Source organism: Pelodiscus sinensis, chromosome 3 (assembly GCF_049634645.1).
Source record: "Pelodiscus sinensis isolate JC-2024 chromosome 3, ASM4963464v1, whole genome shotgun sequence".
NCBI classification, from domain to species: Eukaryota; Metazoa; Chordata; order Testudines; family Trionychidae; genus Pelodiscus; species Pelodiscus sinensis.
The window spans coordinates 53,172,348-53,192,904 of record NC_134713.1 but is presented as its reverse complement, the minus strand read 5'-3'; the positions used below and the strand labels follow the sequence as shown (position 1 = coordinate 53,192,904).

Below are 20,557 nucleotides of genomic sequence, written 5' to 3'. Positions count from 1 at the left end.
CCAACACCCAACATCCCTGCCCTAACTCCTGCACCTCTCACTCCCCTGCCCTCAGCCCTCCCACACCTTCCACTAGGTCCCCAGTCCTGAGTCCCCTGTCCTGAACACTCCATCCTGTCCTAAATCTTGAACCTTCCATCTCTTCCTTGAATCCTGTACTTCCTACCTCCTGCCCTGAGCCCGTCCCCACCTCCCGGCTTCCTTCCCTGACTACTGTACCCCCCCCCCACTCTAAGCCCCCACAAGGACCCAGGCAACTCCAGATAAATCCTCTAATCCTCTAAAAAAAACTTAATTTGCTGTTTTTGTCAGTAGTTACAAGTGAGTGCCTGCTAATTTCTATTGCTATACAGTATAGTGGTCTCATACAAGACATAGGTTCAATGCTTATTGCTTTTATGGACTTAAATGCATTTTTTACTCTGTTAGGGTATATCTACACTAGCTCATTAGTTCGAGCAAGGTAGGCAAATGAGGGCAACCGGAGGGCTACACGCAGCATGGAGTAGGTAGTTCGAATTAGAGATCCTAATTCGAACTACCGTTACTCCTCATTCCATGAGGAGTAATGATAGTTCAAATTAGGATCTCTAATTCGAACTAACTACTCTGTGCCGCATGTAGCTGCGGGCATGGAGTTCGGACTAAGGGGATTTAAAAATGGCGGCACCCGGGAACGTGCAAATGAAGCCTGGGATATTTAAATCCTGGGCTTCATTTGCAACTCCGGTTGCCCTCATTTGCCTACCTAGCTCGAACTAACGAGCTAGTGTAGACATACCCTTACAGAATGAGGTCAAGATAACAGGCAGCCAGCCCCACCAGTTCCCTGGCCCTTTTGTATCACTGGGGCAATTCCCAGCCCTTAGTCAATGGGCCTGTGTCAGGAAACATTTAATATCCGTCCCTCTCTACAGAGAGTGGACATCAATGTTTCCTTAAATACATATAGGTTAGTCTTGTAGGATATTACTACATAGTATTTTGTTCTGAGTAGGGATTAAGCCTCCTAGCTCCAGTCAACAGGGACACAACTTCAAAGTACTGTCTATACAGGCATTTTTAGTGTATTAGTGGAAGCCCTGCTAGCCCAAGTTTTTTGAGCCGGGCGAGGCAGTTTGTTCAAAAATGCTGTGTAGACATACCCTGAGAGGTAACCAATGCAGACTGCCTTTCAAATGAGGTCAAAGAAGAGGGAGAGATTGTTTGCTCACTGTTGCACAAAGATGGTTGACAAACTCCAAATTCTTTATTACACAGGAAACAAGACTGGAAGAGATGCACAAGGAATTGATATTGATAAAATCAACTGCATGCATTAGTCACGTAAGTCAGATTAAAGAACCATTTCAAGATTTATATTTTAGACCTTGGTGAAAATGAGAAGAAACTCAAAAGTCTCTCCTGAAAATTATGTATACAGACAATAGAGCAAATTAGAGCTAAAATAATTCATCACAGATGATTTTCATGTTCTCCTCAATCTATTGTATGACGTATTGTTTCAGAGGTAAGAATGGAATGGGGAAACACATCTTAAACAATATGGTACATGCATGAAAGTCTTATTAGCAGTGACTAAAAGAATGTAGTTTTTTACCTAAAACACTCACCAAAAAAAAAAGCCCTAATTACAAGTTATAATCCTGCATTACAATGCTATATTTTTATTACATTCATTTTCCTTGCATAATTCTACTCCCCCCATAAGTGGCTAAATTTAAGGGGCATTCACCAGGAGAGCTATGTCAATATTTAAGATTCTTTATGTATGCTGCAGCTGCCATAGAGGACCCCAATCCAGCAATTCAGGGAAGTGTGCATTTATCTTTAAGCACCTGAATAGCCCATTGAGTTCAATTGGTATACTCATGTCTCAGACCTTAGAGGGTTTCGAAGCAGAGTAAGACCAACTTCCCCTTACTCTCAACTGGCCATGCTCAGATTATGAGTATTGCTTGGTCTGAGTAGGAGCAAGAAAAGTGGCTATTTGCCTGATGATCATTACTACAAACTAGGGATGTTAAAATTTGTTTAAACAACAGTGTAATTGCTAAAAATGTCAGCGGCTTCCTGTATACACGTGGGGAGCCAGCTGTTAAGCCAGCTCCTTACATGAACCGGCTTTCACCTGCCCTCCCATGCTACTGCCTCTGTCTCAGAGGCAGCAGTGGCAGGGAGAGTAGAAAGGCCGGTGGCTCCCCAGAAGACCGCAGGGGCAGCAGTGTTCAGGGGGAGGCAGGGAGGCTCCCTGGGAGCTGCCTCTGATACAGAGGCAACAGTGCAAGGGGAGTGGGGAGGCAGGCAGCTCCCCGGGAACCAGTGCACATCAGGAGCAGGCTTTTAAGCTGGTTCCCTGCATGTACCAGGAGCCTGAGTGTAACCATAAAGATTACTGCTGTTTGTGTATTGGGGACATGGGCATGAATAAGATGCTCCATGAAAGGGGGTGAAGTAACTCACTGTGCCCCAAGAGGGAGAAAGGGAAAAAACAAGACTGAATCACAACTAATTCTCTGGTCTGCTCCTGAGGAAAGCACAGCTTAAATCACAATTCCCTTTCTTTTTATTCTGGAGGGCTGTGATTTGCTGCTGCCTTATTCCAAGAGTAAATTATAGTGCCCCTCTCCATCTCCATGCAGGTTCAATTGCAGTGCCCAGTTCATGGGGTGAATAAGTGCGAGCTGTGCATTGAACCATGCTTTAATGCAATGTTTCTCAACCAATGGTACGAATACCATTAGGGGTACTCGAGAGAAGTCGGGGGGGGGGGGGGGGGAAACGTCAACACAACTGAAATTTGGAGAAAACTGAATTTTTGTTTCAAATTTTACAGCGCTTTATTATTTTTGTACTTTTTACACCCAAAAAGTTCATCGCCAGCCTGGCTATGATTAAGTTGTTTAAACAAATGTGTTGCAATGGTAGAAAAAAAAGTTGTGTGTTTGAAAACTGTAGGTACTGGGGTTACTTATAATTTTTTTTAAAAGGAGTACTTTATAAAAAAAGGTTGAGAAACACGGCTTTAATGCCTGTACCCAATATCCAGAAAAAGCACACAGGATATATGGTGGACACTTAACTCCACATTCAAATTCAGTCACTTTGAGTGCTTTATATAAAGAGGTTAAATATGTTAATATGAAAAAGCAAACAGCTATATTTAGCTATAAAGAGAATGAAAAAGCATATTAAATAAAACATTTACAAAAGAGCATGTTGTCAGGGAAAGAAATTGTTCACTGTTCATAAGTTAGAATCAATAACTCATTTATTTGGAACTAAAATGTGACTTAATAAGGATACCTCTGTGTTGCTCCAGGTTTAGCACTTAGGTGGTTTATACTGTCCTGTTTTGCAATGCAAGACTCCAGCGTCCTTGTTCTTCACAAATTTTGGAAACATGGAAGTGAATTGGACAGAATGGACAGAAACAGAGAGATGGTCACATGCAGTGAAGATGGAGACATGCAGTCAAGATACATAACCAACAGCATTCAGGTACTAAGTACTGACCAAACTGTATTTCTGATGGTCCATTTATTCATATATTTAAGAGGGATATTTTAAAAATCTGTGGGACCATGGTAGTTAAAAATGTAAGACATCAGTGATTGAAAAATGTGAAAAACTGAACTATAGCACTGTAGCTTACCAATTCTCATTTTTCTCACTGAAACTAAATCTACAAATGTATTAATTAGAAAAATGCATACATATTTATTCCTCAATGCACATGAATATTCAAGTAGTATTTGAAAAATAATATTTTGTTATGAAATCCCAGCAAGATATTGTGATAAAATTTTAAAAAAAAACAAAGAAAGAAACTTTCCTAAATATCTGTACAAATATTAATAGTTGTTTTGCTGCCGTGAAAAATAACCTCTCAATTATACGAAGGCAGCAAACTGACCCAGTAAGAATACTTCAAAAATTATTTTTCTCCCCTACTGCTTCTATAGAATTTAACTGGATGTTTCCACAAGTGGATATTAGTTTTGAAGTAAGAGTTTTACAATTTGATTTTTTAAGCTAAGTTTGTTTTACTTCTTACTCCTGGAGAAATCTTTATCGGTATGTTACTGTTTTTAAAAATTGGGGAGGGGCCTTCTTTGTTCATGTCTTGCTGATAAATGCTATAACTTATAACAAATACAGATATAGTTAACATGTTTCTGATATATTGGGTGTGGTTATAGCCATGTCATTCCCAGGATATTAGAAAGATAAATTGGGTGAGACACACAAAGATCTTCTTCAGCCTAGACCTGAAGAACTACTCTATGACTGAAAAGCTTGTTTCTTTCACAAACAGAAATTGGACTAATAGAAGATATTACAGAGCCTCATGGATCCCATTGGTTGCATTTTGCTATTTCCATTTTTGCTGTGTAAATTGAACTCTTTCTTACGTACTTGTTGGACGTCCACACTGTATGGACATTTAAAGGAGCCTACTTTGCTGTAACTTCTACCTGTCAGGAAAGTGTAAACAAGCAGTATCTGACTAGTAAAAAGGGTAATGCACACCCTTTTCTGCCCCTCAGTGAGGAAACCACCTCAACTAGACTTATAAACAAAAAGAAACAAAAATCTGTCTCTGTAAGGTTTTTTATAATGTCTTCAGAAAGGAGCTTGTCTTACAATGAGAACTCTAGTATATTTTTATGACTTAAAGGTTTTTCTATAATAGTATTCCTCTTACGCAGACTCTTTAATGTATAACCCTTATTAAAACAAAAATAGGAAAACAGATGATGGGGGGGTACACTCTATGGTTACAATCTTGAAGTCCTCAGGCAAAAGTCCCAATGACACCAAAACTAAAGATGCCTAACTAAAGATTATAGTATTAGGATGAATTGCTGTTCCACTGAAATCAGTGGCAAAACTACTGTTGATATCCATGGAGTCAGGATTTCACCTGAGGGCCCTACACATTAAGGGTCTGATCCACCAAAGTCTATGAGAGACTTTTCATGACTTCAAAGGGCTATTACAGTGGGAGGAAAGAGTTGCTTAAAAATGCTTGTGGTTTAGAACTGTGTAATATTTTAAAGCTTTATGTTGAAATGCTCTCAGTTAATATTAAATAACTGCAATAAACCCCAGCTTAGTTTTCAGGTTAGTTATAGAAAATTCCATAATAATAAAAAATGTGTTTAGAAGACAACTACTGGGCAACACTTCAAATAATACAACCGTACTTTATTCAAATGGGAAAAGATTAGTCAAGCAAACAGGTATGCAATTATGATTACTCAAATATTACAATTATGTATATGTTCAAAGATTCAAAAATATGTATCAGTGGGTAATCTGTGCACTGACAACACCATGACATAAAGCCTTATAATTGTGAAACCTAGTGGTTAATTGGCATTTCCCTGCAATGTAGCAAGGATACTTCTTCAATCTATTACAGTATTAATTAACATGAACTATTGCTTTTCATAATTATATTCCTACCATTTCCTTATTGGTTATCCTTACACATTATTTAAATTAGAATCTGCATGACTAGCCTTCCCATACTATTAATATAGATAGCATTTTAAAACACCATTCCAGAATTCCAAAAACACTTATTAAATACCTTGCTCAAACCAGTTACTGTACAACCAAATCACTGTGGCAACATAACTCTGGTTCATGTCCTTGCTAAAGTCAAATGTCCTGTCTTGCTTTCACCAGCTTTCTCACAATAACAACTCCAATTTTCCATACTCCTCTACATATAGATCAGTGGTTCTCAAACTTTTTAACCTGCGGCCCACCATACTCAATGCAAACCTTTTCTCAGACTACCAGGTGCTAATGGAAACTCACCATTAATTACATAATGACACCCGAGTCATTTTCCTAGTGCTGCAGCTTGAAAAAATGCTTTAATTTAACCAATACAAAAATAAATATTAATCAAAATTATTAAACAGATTAAGCACTTTAACGTTCTCATGTTGGTTTAACAAACTTCCTTTTAAATAAAGTAAAATATTAATTTATGTCCGACACAAAATTTATGGCAGAGGTGGGGAACCTTTTTTGGAGTCAGGAGCCACTGACCCACAGAAAAATCAGTCAGGTACCACACAAGTGAGAAGCAAAAAAATTCCCTCCAAAAATCCCAATACTGATGTGGCCCCCAAATGAGATTCCTCACTCCCCCTGGCACTCCAGCCCCATGGGAGAAAGACAGGAAAGGCTTCCCATAGGCCAGTTTAACACTTCTGGGATTCTGAGGCTAGTGGATTTTTGGAACCTCCCCCTAGGCTCTCGGGTGTGACCAAAAATGAGGGGTTCAGTATGTGGGACAAGGCTGCCAGCAAGCGGAATAGGGATGGGGATGCAGGATCTGGGTGGGAGTCTGGGTGCAGGAGCGGGTGAGGGGTAAGTTCTGGGTGGGAGGTAGGGTGTCTAGCCAGGGGGAGGATGCAGGAGCAAGGGAGTGTGCAGGAGCAGGGTGGGAGTAGAGTGTCTGGCCAAGGGTGAGGGTGCAGGAGCAGGCTGAGGGAGTGAGGTCTCAACAGGAAGGTGTATGAAGGGGGTAGTGACGTGGGGTCTAGGCATGAGGGAAAGGGAGGGCACTTATCTGCTTTTGTGACCCCCTCTGTTCCCAAACACTTTGTCCCAGGCTCAGCCTCTCACTGCTCCCATTGGCTGGATTCTGGTCAATAGAAGCAGTGGGAAAAGTCTCCAGGCAGCGTGTCTGCCCTGCTGTTTCCCTAGCTGTGGGAGGGGGAGAGTCGGCATGTAGAGCCACTTATTCCCCTTGCAAGCTGGATTTGGCTCTGAGGCCTGGGACTTTCATCCCCTTCCCCACCTAGGGTATGTCTACACTACCCCCCTATTTCGAACTAGGGGGGGTAATATAGTCATACGGAGTTGCAAATGAAGCCCGGGATTTGAATTTCCCGGGCTTCATTTGCATAAAGCCGGCCGGCGCCATTTTTAAATGCCGGCTAGTTCGGACTGGGTGCCGTGCGGCTACACGCGGCACTAACTAGCTAGTTCAGATTAGGCTTCCTAATCCGAACTAGCTGTATACCTCGTTCCACCTCGTTCCACGAGGCATACAGCTAGTTCGGATTAGGAAGCCTAATCCGAACTAGCTAGTTAGTGCTGCGTGTAGCCGCACGGCACGCAGTCCGAACTAGCCGGCATTTAAAAATGGCGCCGGCCGGCTTTATGCAAATGAAGCCCGGGAAATTCAAATCCCGGGCTTCATTTGCAACTCCGTATGACTATATTACCCCCCCTAGTTCGAAATAGGGGGGTAGTGTAGACTTACCCCTAGAGGGAAGGCAGCACTAGCACTCCAACCTTATGGGCCGGGAGGGCATAATGCTGGAGCATTATAATGCAGGGTGGGGGTGCTGAGCTCGAGCCATGGCCCACCTGCAAAGTGGCTGCACACTACTAGTAGTCCATGGATCATAGTTTGAGAACCACTGATATAGACTAACTTAGGTTCCAAACCTAACTTCTACTTACCTCTTAAGCTAAAACATTCAAGAAGTTACATAAATATGGACTGTGTGTACTAATTCTGTGTGTACTAATATGATAATGTCCTTTCAGAAGTATCAAAAAACAAAAACAGAGGTCACATCGGGCCCAACTATGGATCAATTAAATGTTTAAGGCAACAGTGACTGCAAAATGGAGCCACTTTTGGAATAACTGCTTAACAATTTTCACTTGGTAATTTTAAACCATACTGTAAGTTGCACTTCCCAAAACTGTGACAACAGAAAGAGGCAGAAAGGAGCCCTGCCAGGCAGGGAGCCCTGTAAAAGAGGGCCCAGAAGTCCTGCTGCACTGGGAGCTCAGCACAACCAGAGTCCATGGGGAGGCATCCAATAGCCAGAATGGGGCCAGAGCTAGGGTCTGCAGGGCCAGGACCGGTGTCCGACAGCCTGGCTGAGGCTGGAGCCAGTGAATGCAGGGCCAGCATCCAGCAGCCCCACTCTGGTGTTAGCAACAGCCCAGCTGGGGCTGGCCGGGCCTGGAGATAAGGGGGCTGGCTGGGTGTAAGTGGAGCTGGCAATGGGGGCAAGATGGTGGGTGGGGGGCTGCAGGCAAATTCCCTCATTCAGGACTGGTCAGGTCCCAAAGGTGCTGGACTAGGGAGATCAACCTGTATAGCACAAAGATGGAATCCAGGTACATCTATACGCTGGTAGTGTCTCCACTGAAGTTGGTACAATAATCCTAAGGCCAGGCAAAACAGGATGTGACATAAACATAGATTCTTAAGCAGAATAAATGACAAGGTAGGAGAAGACTATTCCTATTACACATACCATAAGGGACTCAAACTGATTTGGATAAGAAAACCAGAGCAAGAAAACAAAACAAAGGGAGGTGTTTACATTGTTCACATTTGGCAAATCAGCATATAAAGTGGATCCAAAGCACTGGCATTACTGATCAAAACCTACCTTGTCCCCTGAAGATAATTTTTCTTTATTGAAGAATTTAATAATAGTGTCAATTATTATATATATCAATTAGTATATGTACACCACAGAGCCCCTCTCTCTGTGTGTATACACATTTTTTCCTTATAAGCACTTTGCAGATAAAGAAACAATTTTAGTAAGATATAACAAATAAAATAGGTTCCCTGATAGATATTAACATACTATAAGGCACCATAGGGAGGAAAAAAAAACCCCAGCTACCTCAACAGAAACAGGAAAAAAAGAACAAAGAGCTCACTTGTATAGATTTTCAACATCAGATTAGACATTTTGTTTTCAGAAACTTGGCTTTGGAATGTTCACACAATCAGATGATTTGACTAGGCACACTTTCTTAGGTTCTTTGTAATAACTTAACAAAATACAGATATGCGCTTTGAGATGACACTTTACTTTGGGATTTTCATCATTAAAGTATACTAATCATCTTTTAAAATCTTTGTCATACTTCTCTCAAACTGCGCGATGCAGTAAGCCACTTTTCAGTTAGGAGGAGTTGGCTAGTACCTGTCATCCTCCGGAGATGCATGCTGGATATGAATCCTGGGACTAGTAGGTCGTCTCCTCTCTAGGGAGGGGGACCATCTACCCCTGTTTGCCCAGTCAATAAAACAGGAAAAAAATATTTAGTCAGTAATAAAATTAAAATAGGTATGGGAATTGAGACTGGAAAAGTACCCCAAAAAGTAATGGAACTGATTGTTTTGAATATAATAATTTTTGTTTCTAATATTATTTTAAAAAATTTTCACAATTTTTTTACACTATTCTTATGTCTGTTTGTTGTGGTATGTTTTCCATATAGCAGTATGCTGTACAATTATAATGAATATACAAGCATACATAATTTGGAAAGATTTAAATAATTTTCTTGGTATATAAAGTATTTCAAACATCCTCAAATGCTAGAAGTTGGAATTACAAACTAGAAGAGCTTTTCGGGCATTGATTAGCTGTTATTTTCTCCTTCATTTTTCCAGGGATTTTTTTCCAATTAACTCTTTGTATTGAACATTGTTTTCAGTGAAAATGTGTGATTTTAAATTGTAAAGAGACCTTTAGAGTAAAGGGATTAAAGCATCATGTTAGGGTATAGCTTTCCGACAAAACTCTGTAGCGTAAACAGCTGCATTTTTCCGACAAAATCTGAATTATGCCCACACTGCAATCACGTTCTTCCAAAAGTAAACTGAAAGAACAGAGGGGTTTTTCCGGTATTGGTAATCCTCTTTCTATGAGGAAGAAGCCTTTTTCCAAAAGAGCTCTTTTGGGAAAAGGCATGTGTGGACAGGGAAGAGGGAGTACTTTCAAAAGAAGAGGGAAAAGCACAGGTACCCTGGTGGCCACTCCATCCATAGTAACCACAGCTTAAATGCAACATAGCGTCCATTCAGTGAGGACGGTATCTTTTGAAAAAGCAGATCACTTTTTCAATGCACTTTTGTGTGTGGACGCTCTCTTTCACAAGAAGTTTTTTCAGAAGATCTCTTCCGAAGAGGTTCTTCTGAAAGAAGCCTGCAGTCTAGACATAGCTTAATTCTACTTACTGTAGAATGTGGTACATAAAATGACTTATTTTCCTTTATACTGCAGAGAAGCATCCCGAGGAGCTGAGAGCTGGGTGCTGGGACCTGGCACGTCCCAGGATGGAGCCAATCTGACTCCTAAACTGCAGAGCCCACAGCAGAGTGGCAGCTGACTCCCCTAGCAGGCTGAGTATAACCAATAATATTAACCAATAAGCATCAGCTTATCAGTTAACCAGTTTAACTCTAAGGGTGCATCTACACGGCACTATAACTCAAAATAAGACATGCCATTTGAGCTACATATCTTAAGATATGCAAGTTGCATATCTTATTTCGATGCTATTTCGAAACAGCTTATTTTGTCATTTGGCGCTGTCTACGCAACGCCAAATTTTGAAATAAAGCGCTATTTCGAAATGTCCCTTACTCCTCACAAAATGAGGTTTACAGGGATGTCGGAATAGCGAGCCCAAAATAATGGGCTTGCTGTGAAGACGCGGGATAGCTATTTTGGGATACTCCAGTATCCTGAATTAGAATTGCAGTGTAGCTGTGCCCTAACATCCTTAATTTTCCTAGAGCTCATCCTATGTCACCATGTACTCTACTTATCAGCTTTTAGGGGCCCTATTCAATCTCCTATGGATAGGGTCTGTGCAGTTACGAATTTTCTTTGGGACTGCTAACACACAAAAGCTTTGAAAGTTTTTTGGGTTATGCAGCAACGGAGGATATTACATATTCCAAAAAGGTAATGTTTCCTTGGTGGCATGAACTTTTTTGCACTCTTTACATTATATGTCCATCAAAAAGTATTTATTCTCTAGTAGAAGAGCCTGTGACACCATCCATTCCATAAACAAAAGAAAGGAATTCTTTCATTGCTGAGCACTGTCACAGAGACAGAGAACAATTTTTAAAAAGGCAGGATCAGTCACTACTGACTTCTTAGTTGAATTCCTTTATACAGACAACTGAGTGAGAAAGAAGAAATGAGATTCATCAAATTGAAGTTTACTTGTCCAAAAGGTGAGGCTGATACTTGGGAGTAAGGTCTCACAAGTCTTATTAAGTATAATGATAATTTTAAGAAGTTAAATGTATTAACTTGTAGAGTTGGTTCTAATGTTAAATGTATGACATTTTTATTTATTACTCACACTAATAATGATATATTTATAGCAAATATTATACATTTTCATGTCAGTAAAGGGACAATAATGAATATATATTTGACGACTTGACTAGAGTAAATTTGTAAAATTTCTTTTATATTTCAAAGAAGACGTGCAAACACATTTAATAAATATATTCCAGTCTCTGATTCTTTTATTTATAAAATCAAATTATTTAATCAGTATGGAAGGGAGGAGCGTAAACACAATTAATTTTAATAGTTTTCTTCTTTCAAAAGTTCATTTAATTTGAAACAATAGAAAGGCTCAGTCATAATGGAAAAATACAGTATAAACCTAGCACTGCTTAGTTTTGAAAATATAGGTAAGAAATCATTTAATAAACAAAATATATTTCTATTCTGACAGTAATATTTTACATAAACTATTCACTTTCTGAGGCAACCTTCCAGTCCATATATTAAGAAACAATGTTTCACTTATGGAACATGCAAATAACAAAAGTTTCAGGGAGATTTAGCATCACTGCACATTTAGGTAGATCTTTTAAAAGGTTCCAAAGTGTGTAGACTGTTAGTAATTAGTTACTTTTTCTCTCCAAAGCAAGGATTAAAGAAAATGTTAATGCATCAGTGCAGTCAATGAAAGCCCTTAATATGCTGATATCCTCTAGAAATATTTAATAGCATTTTACATAACGTTATTAGTTTTGATCATCATGCATTAGGAACTTTCTTTCTGCAATATTTCAATGGGGCTTTACTTTGTATACCGTAAAAAGCATGTGCAACATTACAATGTAGAGAAACATGCAACAATTTACTCTTTTATACCGCCTGAAACAGAAAAAATAAATCAGTGCATACCTAATATTAACAATATTGTTATGTAATTAGTTCAAACATAAATAGACACATTCAATCAAGAGTTCTAAAAACATGCAGTATAAACACACTTTCCTAATGCTAGAGGGTGTAGGTTTTGGAATTTTTTTTAATGGTTTAATAAAAATCTTATGCAAATATTGTGATTCTGGAGCAGAATAGGGCCTCAATTAGATCAAGAATAAATTATAGCACCAAATTTTCTAATACCTATTCACAGGAATTTCTTCAAATATCTCCATTCCAGGATTTCATAAGGTCATGGGGACCAGATATGGCACCAGAGTTTACCATTTTAAAAATCCTTATCAAGTCTTGCTTCCAGAGCAATCAATAGTATTACTTTTTCCATGGGAACATAGAAAACCCTAGGGCTGTGTCTACACTGGGCCACTTCTTTCGGAAAAGCAGCCACTTTTCCGGAATAAGCTGCGAGCTGTCTACACTGGCCGCTTGCTTTTCCGGAAAAGCAATGACGATCTACTGTAAAATTGTCAGTGTTTTTCCGGAAAAATTATGCTGCTCCCGTTCGAGCAAAAGTCCTTTTCTGGAAAAACTGTTCCAGAAAAGGGCCAGTGTAGACAGCACAGTAGTCTTTTCCGCAAAAAAGACCCGATCGCGAAAATGACGATCGGGGCTTTTTTCCAGAAAAGCACATCTACATTGGCCACGGACGCTTTTCCGGAAAAAGTACTGCCAATGTAGACGCGCTTTTTCTGGAAATACTTATAATGGAAAACTGTTCCATTTTAAGCATTTCCGGAAAAGGGTGCCAGTGTAGACGTAGCCTAGGTGTAATATGCACATTATTTGCAAATAATAGAGACTGTGTTCTACTTAATTCAGTCACTTTGATTTGTTCCTCAGTTTTATTTGCTCAGGCCTGCCTTAACTCATCACTTTATACCAAAACCTACAAATAGAATCATGACTGGTTAGTTAAATTAGCAATGGGCAACCTAGGCTAGTGTGTGGGCTGCCTGACTGGCCCTCCTTCATCATAGTGGGCCACAAGATTGTTGTAACCAAGATGGTCTCCTGGGATAGGGTAGTTTTGCTAACTGCACTTGCATACTTAGAATTTGTAGGGTGTGCTGACTGAACTCTAACAGCACTTTAATTGGATGCAGAAGGAGCCCATGGGTCTTATAATCAATGTGTGTGCAACCAGCGTTTACCTCATTTTATGTACCATTGCTTTAAGCATGTTTCATTTTAATAATACTGATATGAAAAAAAAAACATACACAGATGGAAACCAGCAGAATCTGGCATCCCTGCATTTGGGCAACAGTTAACAAAATGTCTTGCGGGCTACACACAGAACTCCAATGTGCTACATGCGACCATTAGGCCACAGGTTGCCCACCACAGTAGTAAATCTCTGCAGGATTGGGCTAAAAAAACCTCCAAAAACCCACACACCACAAACCTGCTACCACGTATTAGTGCATAACTATCATTATCCCTCATACAGGATAGTACACTTGAGCATGTGCTTATGTTCTTTCCTAAAGTTGGGGTCACATATATCACACTGTCTGGCAACAGAGAAATGTACACATAGAAATAAGATAGCTGACTAAAAACCAAACCAAAACCTGACAGAGTGACAGAATGAAAATGACAAGACAGCTCAGGCCTGGGTATTCAAATCATCACACATCAAACTAGAAAGGTTGAACCTCCCAAATCCGTGACTCTGGTCCAACAACATCTACAGACTGCTAGGGCCACGGATGTTGCTGAACCAAAGAGCTTTGGAGGTAGGAGCAGGAGCCAGCTGAGAGACACAGGGCCGGGGAGCCCCAGTTGGGCCAGCAGTGGCTGGATCAGGTGGTAACTGGGGGAATTCCTGCCCTGGCAAAAGAACCCCTGGAGACAGGTGGGCCAGGCAGCTGGGGAATCCTGGCCCCAAATGGGGAACCCCAGCTGCAGCGGAGCTTCTGATGGCAGGCGACCCAGCCAGGGACAGGCTCCCTGTGACAGCAGGGCTGGCGGTAGCCGGGCAGCTTCAGCTGGGAATCCCGGGATACCCAATGACAGCGGGGCCAGATTGGGCATCCCTGACTGTGGATCCTGTGGCTGAAGCAGGGCTGGCAGAGGCAGGCAGCCCCAGCTGAGGAACCTCAGGGAGTTCCCAGCGGCAATGGGACTGGCCCTAGTAGTGGTGCAAATGTGGCCAGGTCATCCTGGCTGTGGAACCTCCTGCAGCCGTAGGGCTGGCGGTGGCTGGGTTGCATCCACCCAGGAACCCTGGGGAACACTGTGTGGCAGCGCAGCCAGTCTGTCCTGGCTGGGAACTCGGGGAGATCTTGGGGCAGTGAGCCATGCCAGGCCAGCCTTAGTGGGGTCAACAACAGGGCAGGGAACTCGAGGGAGAGGAGCCTGGGAGTGGAGCAGCCAGCAGGGGAGCACTGATCTCCCTTGGTGTGGCAAATTCCCTGGTTTGGGATAGTTCAGGTCCTGAGGATGCCAGACCAGGGAGAACCACCCTGTATCAGTATTAATTTCTAGTACAGACCAGGCCTAATTCACAGAATCCATATTTTTCAGGTAGGCAGATTCTGCCTTCACTTACTTACAGTGGAGGAGCAAAGAATGAAGAAATCTTCTACATCATTATTACTATGATTATTTATTTATAGATTTTATCAGTGATATATTACTTAGACAAAGTATATTCATCAGCCTAGAATTTTAAAATAGGGAGCTAACTTGCAGTCTTGGGTCATGGCCGGTGTTCCTTCTAGGCTGGGTAGCAGCACAACTTTACAGTTGATTAATCAGCCCCTCCCAGTCAGTCAGCTCCATGCATGGAGCCCTGAGCATCTGACCGGGCAGGGCTGATTAATCACCTGTGAAGCTGTGCTGCCACGCAGCCTAGATGGAACACTGGTCATGGCTAAGAAATCTGCTCGACTTACATGCAACACAATTAGGATAAATGACTTTGTTTTATTCCCCTGGTACCCAGACTAATTCTTTTTCTTTCCCACTCCTACAATACAGTGGCACTGTGTTTTGAACAGTCATCCTCATTATTTCAAGTAGATCTCTTCCCAAATTTCAAATTCTGTAGTTTTTGTCTGTTAGCTATGACAAAAATTTGCCCTTATACTACTCAAACTGTTTAAATGAAGCTGTCTGCAGCACTCAATGAACTGTAATGTATATCTCAACATTTCCTGCCACCACTAATACAGTGCAGGAATTTATTTAAGCAGCCTTAGAAAAAGGGAAACTATTTGAGCATGTGCTGTAAAGGCCTGATTGCCATCTGTACTGACCCATTGCCATATACAGTAACAGAGGAAGGCAGTGGGGTAATTCTTTTCATGGGAAACCAGGCAGAATGCCAGCGCCAGCATTCTACCTGACAGTGTTCAAATGGAGTTATGTTAAAATTAAATTATACAGATGCACTGTCCGGATGCTCACAGAGCAACAACGGTGCAAGCTCTATGAAACCCTGCAAACCTACGCTGAAACAAAGTGTTTATAATATAAACAAAAATGATGAAAACTATCCTAATGACTGTACAGTAAGGCTATGAGACTGAGACTGCCATCTTTTATTATAAAGGAACTAAAAATATCTGATGTAGGATTCTAAGTACAATACTGGAGAGAGATTAACCATTGGTACTATTTCCAATAAAACATTACTGTGCAAACGAAGTGCTTTATTGTCAGGTCACTAAACATAGTCCATACCACCTTATTCACAATGGCCCTTCTAACTTCATATTTCACATTTCATTTACTTTATATTTTCTGAAACGAAAGGGAGTACAAGCATAATTCTTCTGAAGGAAACCTTGAAGACTACATTAGGAATCCCTTATTTATACTTCTCCATAAAAGGAGCACGTACTTCAGAAACAGTGACATGATGCTCACAAACCAACCATGGTTCAATATGTGGAGTTCTTGATATCTGCTGAACAGAATCTTACAAATACATTCTAAACAAAGTCCACCAAATAAGCAAATAAGAAAGAAATGCAGCTTATGACTCTGGATGAAGTATAATCTAGGTGACAGATTGCTGGACAAAGAGTGGACAACTACATTAAATAATGAGATCTGAAATCCCTAGAAAATCTTTTCTCTCAAAATCAAAAGTGCTGCTTTTGTGTTATTCTAATGTCTAAATTAAACTTTTACATCTTGCTCCCAAGATTGGACAGGCATCCAAAAAATACCATCTGGGTCTGATTAAATGAAATGTATGACATCAGTATATTAATGAATTAACAGTTCATGTATTAATTATTTGGCACAAAGACATCATGAGTTATTTGAACTCTGTGAGCATCCTGCACAAGAGATCCCATGGACAGAAATAACAATCCATAACCAAAAACACTCCCGAGTGACACTATATGACCTACCTAGGGACTACAGACCAATCAACTAAACCTAATGTTCAGTGTTATTACAAATTGCTGACGGGCCTCAAAGGATCAACATGGACAGCATTCACTAAGGCCCAGTCTGGAGGAGATATTCGATTTAAGACATCCAACTCCAGCTATAACGATAGTGTAGCTGGAGTCGATATACCTTAAGTCCCATTATGGAAGGTCGATGGGAGAGTTTCTCCCATCAACTTCCCTTACTCCTTATGACTCTATGGAGTACTGGGGTCAATGGGATCACCATCAGCATTTGCTTTAGTGAGTCCTTACTAGACTCACAAAATCAAACCCCAAACATTGATCTCTGGAGTGTCAATCTCTGGGTATATATAGACAAGGCCTAAAAGAGGTCAACAGCCAGTCTTGTAGTTTCTACTCCATACCTAGGTTGAAAACCTGATGGACAAGAATCATGGAAACATGAGACTTTTGCATAGCTTCAAAAGTGGGTTTAGTTTCAGCTAAGATTTGTTTTTCCATATCACCTATTGTTCCCTGAATTTTCAAACTGATGCGCAGAGTTTCAGAGACACAATTTATCTTGAAACTAATATGGCAAATCACATGTCCTGCTTTGAAAATGTAACTATTTTTTGGATTATTTTTATTGTTCCTAGAAAAATATAAAAAGTTTACACTACTGTCATTATGGGTTACGGGTTGCTTATAACTCCTCTAATACCTTTTTTTTTTTAAATTATGCATGCAGTAGATGTTGACATTAGGGGCTAGATCTTCAAATAAAGTAAACTGGCATGGAGCTATTTTGATTAACGTTAGTTGAAGGTTTGGCTAGAATACAGTTTATGAAGACAAATACCCTAATTTAATTAACATTTTAAAAAATATAGTGGAAAAATAAGAGAAATAGAATCTCAAAGGCAATGTCTTGATAGTTTAAAATTACAGTCACTTTACAGTAACAATGCTCAATGCTGTGCTAATTTCAATAACCAATTTTTCTGGACTGATTGATGTGCAACTTCACATTATTATCCTACATATTAATTGAATATTTACATAATGAGCTAAATCCTACATCTACCGAAGCCAATGGAGTTTTAATACTGATATCAATGGGGTCAGGATTTCACATTATAAAAGGAAGAATTCATAGACAAAAATACTTCAAAAATTCAAAAAATTCCTATTAAGACACACCTATCATTACAAAATCTGACAATAGTATTTGGGTTTGCTGTGACTTTGAACTAAGCTAGATTTAAAAATGAAAGTTCAGAAAATATCAATAAAATGTTTCTATTCAACATAGCAAATGTAGACTTTTTAAATTTAAATCGCTGAAAATATATTCTTAAAGTGTAAGTTAACTAAATACAGTGTTATATAGTGCAAAAACAATTACATTATTTTGTTTTACAATTTAAACAAACAACAAAAGATGTGGCAGACTAGATTAAAAAAGAATGTAGTTTGTTGGTTTATGGAATTAATGTATACACTGTTATACAAATTACAATTTCGATTTGAAAAATAAGATTTTGAACTCATGATTTGTATCCTAATTCATATAATTTGTAAATTTTATGTCACCATCTCTTTTACAATCTGCAGAATGGGCAAGAAATAAAAATAATATATTTTAGCAGATGATAATGAAGATTAACAATCAAGAAGTACTCCTTCACCTCACTTAACACTGCAGTGTTATTATCAGCATACTGAGGACTTTTGTAAACAATGACATCAGCTTGAACTAAAATTAGGGAAAGCAAGAAGCCAGAAGCAATTATAAACTGCAACATACAATTTGCATGGCATATATGAGTATAGAGGCAAAAATGTCAACAAATACCAAAGCAGATATGAATGTACAGACATGTAGAAGACTCATATGGAGAAACAAACAAAACTGACAAAGTTCACCAGCACAGATGACAAAAAATTCATAAGTCTTTACTTTATACCTTTCTCGTTCTGGTGAATGCAAACTAGTATCTGGTCTCAAGCAGTTGGTACTAGCACTCCTAGCCCTGTCAAGGGAGGGCTGCAGTTCACTAGTGCCAGTGCATTGCATCCAATGGTAGAAGAGAAAGAAAAAGAAAACAAAGAAAGGAACACAATGTTAGATATTAAATAATAAAATAATGTTCTTGCTACACAAAAATGTGGATTCACAATGATTTAATTAATAAAGATGCAAAAGAGCTGACTAGATGACAATGCAAATATTTGTTAAAAAATAAAATTAAATGAAAGATTATGCTGGAACTTGTTTGCATAAAGTATCTGAATTACCTAAGACTATAAAATTAGAGTAAACAGTATCTGCTTATGAGAAAGTGGAATGGGAAATACTAAAACAATATATCCAAATATTTATTACTAGTCACATATGCCACACTCACACAGAAGCACAGGGTATAATAGAACTTATTGTAGAAAACCATATTGCACATACTAAACAGGAAGGGGCACTTTGACTCATTTCTTACCTAACCAACAGTTCATCTGTAAATCTCGGTATTTGTGCATTAAGGCAATCACGAAGGAGAGCAATATCCTGTCTAGTCACTGATTTGGTTTTAGCATATGCAGGCAGAGTTGAGCTTTGTAAATTAAAATTATTTAAAAGAAAAATTAAATTAAATTTGACATGTAAGCAGAAGCATATACACAAAGGAAAAAAAAGAGACATAAGGAAAAGAAAACTACAATTTTACTCAACTTTAGTAATGACATTTCAGTAGAGTTTAAAGATATAAGAATTCTAGACAGTACAGAGGTTTTAAGTGTTTGTCATTTATGTAAGAGTTAATTTTATATAGTTGAATCTAATTATGTTTATGATTTTATCTGTGAATTAAAGTTTTCTAGAAAGTATAATTACGTTATTATAATGTGTAAGTTTGTTTAAAATAATTTAAGTGAATACTTACTTACCTGTAAATATTCCAGTGAGTACCATTCTCTAGTAAAGGCATCTTGGGTGGTAATGTTTTACAGTGCCTAACAGAATTTCTTGAATGTGACAGAACAGAGGAAAACAAAAATAAAAAAAAATAAACCATGCCAGAAACAAAAATATAGGTAAAGATAGAATATTTACTAGAAGTAAGATTATGTTGTGTGCATGATACTATAGTAAGTGTGAATAGCTATATGCATAATTTTTCAATGTATCTTTTTGTCAGTTCAATTATGCAGACTGACATGTAATTTCAGGACCAGATACCCTATGCATGCAGATAAGTAAATTCAGATTAATACTGTAGGTCGGAATTTTCCTCTGGAACTAAAATACCTTGAAATCTTTACAATTTTTATTAAAATATATAAGCTGTTGTACAATGTGAAGTTGGTATTTACTTTGCTATTTTTATGTCTTTACTACTCTATTTTAATCTACATTGTGTGATTTAATCATCCCTTTTGGTTATATGTATGATAAATTAAAAGCTTACTAAAACACACTAATGTGTAGACATTCCCTCAGTCTTCCACCTTCTAAGTAAAAGCCCTAACTACCAGTTTAGAGATTGTTTTCATGCACACTCTCTTTTTGTGTCCCAAGTACTATTTAATAATTTAATCCAAAGTAGAACAGCTTCTTCAAGAGGAGAGATGAAGGGAGCTACACATAAACTGGGTATTTAGAATGATACAACAGAGTACATGATCAGAGGCAGAAATATAGGTGCCTAGGCACCTTTCACAACAAAAATGTAGATGCCAATGAGCTTAGGCACCTACAAAGTTAAGTGGTAACTGAATGGGCATTCTAGGAATCCTGTTGGTGCATAAATGCTGGATTTAGACCCCCAAGTCCTTTTGGGTATGTCTACACTACCACCCTAGTTTGAACTAGGTTGGTTAATGTAGTCAATCGAAGTTGCAAATGAAGCCCGGGATTTCATTTGCATCTTGCCGGGCACCGCCATTTTTAAATCCCCGGTAGTTCGGACTCCGTGCCCGCGGCTACACGCGGCATGGAGTACGTAGTTCGTGGAACGAGGTGTAACGGTAGTTCGAATTAGAAAGCCTAATTCGAACTACCTACTCCGTGCTGCGTGTAGCCGCAGGCATGGAGTCCGAACTACCGGGGATTTAAAAATGGCGGCGCCCGACAAGATG

At 39.3% G+C, this 20,557-nt stretch overlaps 1 protein-coding gene across 49 annotated transcripts in view; it reads right to left on the bottom strand.

Moving 5' to 3' along the window:
• RIMS1 (regulating synaptic membrane exocytosis 1) overlaps positions 1-20,557 on the bottom strand; it is a 465,499-nt gene that overhangs the window by 149,699 nt on the left and 295,243 nt on the right. For 15 of the 49 annotated variants that reach the window (XM_025186713.2, XM_075923757.1, XM_075923724.1 and 12 more), the window contains 5 exons: positions 19,367-19,444; positions 18,919-19,032; positions 18,391-18,480; positions 8,997-9,080; positions 3,307-3,384 (listed from right to left, as the gene is read on the bottom strand). The exons of 3 other annotated variants lie outside the window; for them this stretch is intronic. In XM_025186713.2, coding sequence (XP_025042498.2) covers positions 3,307-3,384; positions 8,997-9,080; positions 18,391-18,480; positions 18,919-19,032; positions 19,367-19,444 — 444 coding nt within the window. The remainder of the gene's footprint in view (positions 1-3,306; positions 3,385-8,996; positions 9,081-18,390; positions 18,481-18,918; positions 19,033-19,366; positions 19,445-20,557) is intronic. 31 more of the 49 variants (XM_075923745.1, XM_075923754.1, XM_075923761.1 and 28 more) reach the window with 10 other exon arrangements.